At 40.0% G+C, this 7,759-nt stretch overlaps 1 protein-coding gene across 1 annotated transcript; it reads left to right on the top strand.

Moving 5' to 3' along the window:
• The first annotated feature begins 729 nt into the window (after nucleotides 1–729).
• On the top strand, nucleotides 730–7,181 carry LOC117290980. Its single transcript, XM_033772573.1, has 2 exons — nucleotides 730–948; nucleotides 6,576–7,181. Exons 1-2 carry the CDS (start codon nucleotides 846–848, stop codon nucleotides 6,824–6,826), a joined length of 354 nt encoding a protein of 117 aa, XP_033628464.1. The 5' UTR covers nucleotides 730–845; the 3' UTR covers nucleotides 6,827–7,181.
• The last annotated feature ends 578 nt before the right edge of the window (nucleotides 7,182–7,759 follow it).

Below are 7,759 nucleotides of genomic sequence, written 5' to 3' on the forward strand. Positions count from 1 at the left end.
CTGGAATAATATACAATCTGAGACATGTTTCAGTCAGACACGTTTCTCAGATTGGAATGTTTTTACATTCCTCTCTCATCTCTTAGACCACATTCCTCTGCAGAGAAATGTTTCTCAACATAATTATCAATAGCAGCAGTGCTTTTTGTACCCAGCAAGTTTTTATGGTCATGGAATTATTGAAAGCTATACCCTCCCTAGCACTGGACACGTTTGGAATAATTGTTAGACCACTATTCTCACTGACCCATCATCTATAAAATAACAAACATGTGAAAATTCGGGCTCAATTGAATTTGCAAGAAAAGAACGAAAAGGAAAGAGAAAAACCTTGTTGTATTACCTTGGCTGCTTTCAGACGTATATAAAAGGCCCCTCAACAACAGCGAATTAACCCATTTCTCAAAACTAATACTCCACATGGAGGAGCCGTTTCTCATTTTTTAAATATTCTATCAACAGCTCTTCATTTATCAGTACCAAGTAAAGTTTGTTTGCTAACAATACCTGTTTTAAGTAATTACCAATAGTGTCTGACATTGCCTTTAACAAACAAAATACCAACGCGGACACAAATGAGATTGTATGATCATCCATGTTAGTATGATTTGTCATCGGTACAGAACACAAGAGTAATTACCAATAATGTCCAGTGCCTTTAACATTGCAATTCTGCCAGGTTACAATTTGTAAATGAGGTGTTCGCAGTAGGTTACATGGACACGTCTTTGGTTGCAAAGTAGATAAAACAAATACTCGGCCTACATTTCTGCAAACAGGCTGCTGCTCGTCCGCGTTTGTATTATTGACGGAGTATTTTGGAGGAGTATCAGAAAGTCATAAAAATGGAGATGGGAAAATGTTATTCTCGGAAGGCTACAAGGAGTGGATGGAACCGCCGCTTACTGTCCCTGGTGGTTGTCTTATTGACCCTGGAAATCACCACGGGTAAGTTGTCCTTTTTTGGGGAACCGTCATGGCGTTTGGAGTTTTGCACTTATCGCAAGCAACTGGGCCACAATTTATAGAACTGCTTTGTCCTTAGCAGAACAAATTTCCTAGGGCTAAAATAAAAAGTAAACATCAGCGAAATACCATATAAAAGCTCAATACCAGTTACGAGCGATTTATGGCATGTAATTTTGGCCAGTATTGTGTGTATTTCGCGCTAAATCAAATTTTGTGCTGAGGTAGCTCTATAAAATTGAGCCCCTGTTACACAATTGACAAGGAACAGTGTGTCAACGAACGAATGATAATTGTGACTTTTCGAACATATAGGTTTTCTCGGTCAATTTCGACAAATGAGCGGCCAATTTAACCACCAAGCTATTCTTTTTCGCGCAAAAACGAATGATTCTAAAAATGGGTCATTCGATTTCGTTTTTGATTAGTCGAAATGTGATGTTGCGTGATTCGATTTAACAAAATAATCATTCAATTGAACAATTCACCAAAACAGCATTCAAATTCGCAGCTAGAATTAAAATAACTAGATCGGCCGCGCGTACATACGCGCCATTGCCTGTGTAGAAAATAAAATTGTTCGCCATGGACGCGGTAAAAATTGTACGTTCGAAAGGCGACGCGCAAAAATGAACACGAGAGATAGGCCTTCGACGCGCTAAATGTCACGTGCTGACGGCAAAAGGTCACGTGCTGACGGCAACGCACAGAAAATGTACACGGGAGATAGGCAATGGCAGCCCCCATGCCAGAACCCGCGTATGTACGCGCGGCCGATCTAGTTATTCATGTCTATATCTATGATTCGCAGACGCTTCTTAAGGCGTGTGTGTCACGAAAAATAATGACTCTACGCTAAATTGAACAGAGTACTAAAGGGATTTGACTCGATTCAAAATGAAATTGAATGGCCGAATTCTGAATTTGTAACGCAGTAACAACTGGAGAGGCAAAACAGCTTTAATTCGAACGCATGAAAATGAAACTGGATGCTCATTTGCAGAATTTGACCGAGAAAATCTATATTAAGACGTTCTTTTTCATTTTGCTTTCAATTAATGGATGGATAAGCGCCAGGGCCCAATTTCATAGAGCTGCTTTAAAGACACTGGACTCTATTGGTAATGAACAAAGGCCTGTCTTCTCACATGGTGTATCCCAACATATGCATATAATAACAAACCTGTGAAAATTTCAGCTCAATCGGTCGTCGAAGTTGCGAGATAATAATGAAAGAAAAAACACCCTTGTCACACGAAGTTGTGTACATTCAGATGCTTGAATATCTAGACCTCAAATTCTAAATCTTAGGTCTTGAAATCAAACTCGTGGAAAATGACTTCTTTCTCGAAAACTACTCTACTTCAGAGGGAGCCGTTTCTCACAGTGTTTTATACTACCAAATTCTCTCCATTACATTAATGTATAGTATATAAATGTGTACTTTTTATGAGCTATATAGGTCTTGGAGGTATGGAGGACGGAAAGTGGCCATCTGCTTTTCTGGTATCGGAATAGCAGTTAAGCAGATTTTATGTTTTCTATATGAGAAATTTTCTCCTTTTCTACGTTTCTGCTACCTGAAAAGCAGATTGAACGTTTTGTGAAATTGCATTTTCTACGTTTCTAATTTTCTGTTACCAGAAAAGCATGTTTTACTTTTTCTCCTAATGCTTGCGGACGAAAAGTGGTCATTTGCTTTTCTGATACCAGAATAGTAGAAAAGCAGATTTAACGTTTTGTGAAAATGCAGTTTTCTATTTCTCTGCTTTTCAGCCACCTGAAAAACAGATTTTACTTGGGCGGCCGAAAAGTGGCCATCTCCTTTTCTCCTTTCAGATACCGACCGGAAAATCATATTTTACCTAGGCAGTAGGTGGCCGAAAAGTGGCCATTTGCTTATTCGCTTTCAAAGGACGGCCCGTGAATGTGAACCATAAAATGCGCACAATGCACGACGCCGAACTGTGTTTGTGTTTGTGTTGCATGGGGAACCAATCACGTCAGTCAGTCGATACTGGAAGAAGTACGGCCTAATTTTGTGATGACCGCGCAGGCGGCGCGGCATCTCAAATGAAATACTCTGGCGGAGGTTTCACGGCTACCATCCAAAATAGACTTCAAGGATTATTTCCTTACAAAAAACGCGGTCAGTCATACAGTTTCCCGGTCAAATGAAACAGGTGACACGTTTGGACTTGTTCAATAAACTGAAACATTCACGGGCGGTCCTTTGAACGAAAAAGCAAATGGCCACTTTTCGGCCACCTATTGGTAAAATATGATTTTCCGGTATCTGAAAGGAGAAAAGGAGACGGCCACTTTTCGTCCGCCAGAGTAAAATCTGCTTTTCAGGTGGCAGAAAAGCAAAGGAATAGAAAATGGCATTTTCACAAAACGTCAAACCTGCTTTTCTACTATTCTGGTAGCAGACATGCAAATGGCCACTTTTCGTCCGCCAGCATTAGGAGAAAAGGTAAAACCTGCTTTTCTGGTAACAGAAAAGTAGAAACGTAGAAAATGCATTTTCACAAAATGTTCAATCTGCTTTTCTGGTAGCAGAAAAGTAGAAAAGGAGAAAAATTCATGTAAAACAACGATAAAATCTGCTTTTCTGCATTTCTGATACCAGAAAAGCAGATGTCCACTTTCCGTCCTCCATAGGGAGGGCACATCTTTTTTTATGATAGTTTTTGGACTTTTGCCCTTCCCTACTGTTAATGAAACAGGGAACATGACCAAGATGGTGACAGCATGATGGTCTGTACTCTGCATTTAACAACAAAGTGTACACAGTGTCCCCTTAGTATCTCCTGGCACATTTTACCACCAACATCAGCACTTGGTGTATCTGGGAATTTAAGATGACACATCACACAGTCTGTGAATTTCTGAACGAAATGAATACCGACGAATGCATTGAGTTTTGTGAATAATTTCGCGCAAATACATCAGATGGAATTTTCCATTAATAATTCCTCCGGCGCGGTGCTTAAAAAGCAATGAACGGAACTTAAAGCACGAGGCCATTGTCTTTAATCACCATGGTAACTTGTGATAAAAAGGAGGTGACAATACAGAGGGACGAAATGTTCGGTATGAAAGTTTAATATGGTCTTTATAATGTAATAAATAATATTGACTATTGATATAAAATACAAATTGCAAAATGATTGGGATGAACTTGTGATGTGGCCGTTTGGCGAGTTTTACGCGCTATTACTCATGACTGTGTGGTCTGCGACAATGAAGCAAGAAAACAAGATACTGGTAAAATGAGACGGGTCGTGATGAAGCATCGACAACCCTAGGGATATACTAGATCTGGATGAAACTTGCAAAGAAAAAGTTTAAAGACACTGAACACTATTGGTCATTGTCAAATACCAGTCTTCTCACTTGGTGTATCTCAACATATGCATAAAATAACAACCTGTGAAAATTTGAGCTCAATTGTTCATCGAAGTTACGAGATAACTATGAAAGAAAAAACACCCTTTTGTCACACGATGTCGTGTGCTTTCAGATGCTTGATTTCGAGACCTCAAATCCTAAATCTGAGGTCTCGAAATCAAATTCATGGAAAAATTACTTTTTTCTCGAAAACTACGTCATTTCAGATGGAGCCGTTTTCTCACAATGTTTTATATTATAACACCCCTTACTAGTATTCTCCCTGCTCATTGGTTTAGAGCGCGTCACATGACATGTCTTAGTTTTGCTAGACGACGGCCATGTGATAGTGCGTCGGTTTGCCGTGCACTAGTAGTCCAAAGACTAGCACATGGCGTGCATTACCCAGACGCCCGTTGCGTGTACGAGGATGATCAATTAATAGTCTGTAACCATTTCGGATTGCACGACACTACAACATGCAGCACAGTACAGTTTTTTTCAGTCTGTATTCGCGTCGTCCGTGGATTGTAGCATGCAGGTCTGTAACTTAATAATACTAGTACAGTATTAAGAAATGTTTGGGGTGTTATAAAACAAATATTGACTGCTTTTACTCGTGCAATGGTTAAAACGATGACTCCCTCGGTGATTCCCGTAGCGTTCTATTTTCGAACGCTCCGGGGATCACCTCGGGAGTCATAGTTTTAACCATAGCACTCGAAGCAGTCAATATTTGTATACTATCAACCTCTCCCCATTACTTGTTACCAAGTGAGGCGTTATGCTTATAATTATTTTGAGTAATTACCAATAGTGTCCACTGCATTTAAAGAAGAGGAGTCAAAAGTAATACCAACCATCCATTGAACAAATAAACTTGTGCATTTATTGGGTTAAGTAGTTCGACAACAAGATAATATACACAGAAGTTGGTTTTATAAATTGCTAAAGTTTTTCAACACAACGCATTGTCACTGCAGATCTTTCCTCGCAGACCACTAGGTCAGAAGTCATATATAAAGGTGTTTTTCGATCATCTTTCTCTGGCAAAGTTGATGAACAAATGCGCCCAAATGTTTACAGATTTGTTATTTTCTGCAAATAATAATATGTTGGGATACACTATAAGTGAGAATACTGGTCTTTGCAATATCAAAGGTGTCCGGTGCCTTTAAAGGGATCCAACGGTTGTTATCAAAGCTTGGACGAAACTGGCATACGATTAACCTGAACATCTGACATCACACTTCGACGCACACCAGGGGACTATAATCCATTAAAAGACATAGCAAGGGCAAAAAGATAAAGGTATAAGAGATCAGGGTTAATATGATTTGGAAGCTTAAAACATCTATTTTTGATAATCGGATAATTTTAATAGCTTGAAATATGACCACTTTCGAGAAAGCTTCGTTTAAAGGCACCGGGCTAGTTTGGTAACTGTAATCAGTAATCTCACTTTGTGTATCTCGACATATTATGTTTACATGTGTGTACAATAACAAACAAGTTAAAATTTGGGCTCAATTGGTCATCGAATTTGCACGAGAATAATTAAAGAAGAGAAAAAGTCATTTGAGTAGGGCGCCCTCGCCTATAGAGGACAAGTGGAGGTACAGCTTGAACATCTGACGTCACACTTAGAGACTAGTGAATTACGCCATAGATCTCCCATTGGACCCAGGTATATAATCACCTTTGACCTCACATCATTTCACATGGCCTTCATGGATCTGAAGATTCGCAGTTTAATTCGACGTACATATGTATAAGGCAGGGGACCAGTTTAAAATGGAGGTTCATTGGTCAACATGCACCCTATACCGTTGCGTTTTCACTGGGTGCGTTCGTTTAGCTTCCCTGGGTCGACCCCGGAATGCTCACTCGGGTGATTCCCTGACAAGAGCTAATCGAGCAACCACACTCGCCCTCTCGTGGTGACGGCATGCACCTCAGGTCACCCCCAAGTGAACTCCACAAGCAGGGCACTGGGGGCTGACCCGGGGAGCCCCGTCAAAGCTATTCGAACGTACCGGGGCAGACCGGGGTCGACCCAGGGAAGCTAGCTATAAGATGGTGGCTGATTACATCATTGTATAAGGTATTATTTCCAAAGAGTACAGCTAATAACCGCTATCTCTGTGACGTGGAACACTTTAAGTTCAAAGAGTGAAGGGATCTAACTCAACACTTTTGACTTTTCTTTATTACAGCCGAGGCCAGCATTCATAAGTCGACCTCTTTCAACAGGCTTTGCAAAAGATGCGCAATAAAGAACCAGGTGCCTCTGTCTACGACGGTAGAGAAAAGTGTGTTTCACTGTGGAATGTTCTGCGTGAACTACCGAGACTGTGCTATCTTCGACTGGTCTCAAGAGGGCGTGTGTAACGCTTACGCCTGGTCTAGCAGCTTGGAGTGGCGTGAAGATGCCGAGTTTCGTGTTTATGAAATTGTTAACCCATAAAGGGAAACACACGTCAAATCATGCTATACGGTATGTGCTTTTTAGCGCAATTCACAATAACATCTCAATGCACCTTTAAAGCAAAATACACATCAGTTCCCTGATGGGCCCACTTTCAAAGAGCTGCTTAACCAAAACAGTCATAGCTAACAATTACTTACCTGAGTACTGTTAACAGTCAACACACCATTTCACAAGCTCAAATGTGTGACTGGTACCCTGCTTATTTCGGCTTAGCAGAAAACTGTTAAGCCAAATATGCTGCTTAAGGAACGTTTCAGATTTGGTAAGAAACACAAATCGTGAAAATCACAGATTTACATTAAACTTACACGGTCTAATGATGATGATAGTTAAAAACATCCCTTGAAATATTTTTGTCTGAAATGTCATATTTGACGGGAAATAAATAATGTAACTTCGCGTTTGGAGTTTATCGCCCAGTGAGTGTTTTATTCATTTTTATTTTGGCATCGATGTAGTACAAAATGACGTGTAATCGGTTTTCACTATTCTCTCGTGACCCAGATGGCCGATCGATTTCAAACTTCTACAGGCTTGTCAGTTTATGTATATGGTGGATTACATAGAGTGCTTACACTGCCAGCAACTGTTTTGTTAGCAAAAACCAATGTTCCTTTATGTGTAATAATATCGAAGTCTTATAGCGCTCGCATCTAGGCGCTTAATATACATTTTTACAGAAATATAGGTTATTGCAGTTCGAACCCACACTCCGATGACTTAAAGGTACTGGACAGTATTGGTACTTACTCAAAATAATTGGTGACATAAAAACTTACTTGGTAACGAGTAATGGAGAGCTGTTGATAAAATATTGTGAGAAACGGCTCCCTCTGAAGTAACGTAGTTTTAAAGAAAGAGGTATATTCTCACTCAAATAACGAAATAATTCAGGCCGGGAAGCAATTG

Source organism: Asterias rubens, chromosome 5, assembly GCF_902459465.1.
Source record: "Asterias rubens chromosome 5, eAstRub1.3, whole genome shotgun sequence".
Lineage (NCBI taxonomy): Eukaryota > Metazoa > Echinodermata > Asteroidea > Forcipulatida > Asteriidae > Asterias > Asterias rubens.

What these genes read in the sequence shown, in the direction of transcription:
- LOC117290980 (XM_033772573.1), top strand. Translation starts at nt 846, where the DNA reads ATGGAGATGGGAAAATGTTATTCTCGGAAGGCTACAAGGAGTGGATGG. An exon ending in GACCCTGGAAATCACCACGG is followed by an intron (nt 949 to 6,575) that starts GTAAGTTGTCCT and finishes TCTTTATTACAG; the next exon opens with CCGAGGCCAGCATTCATAAG.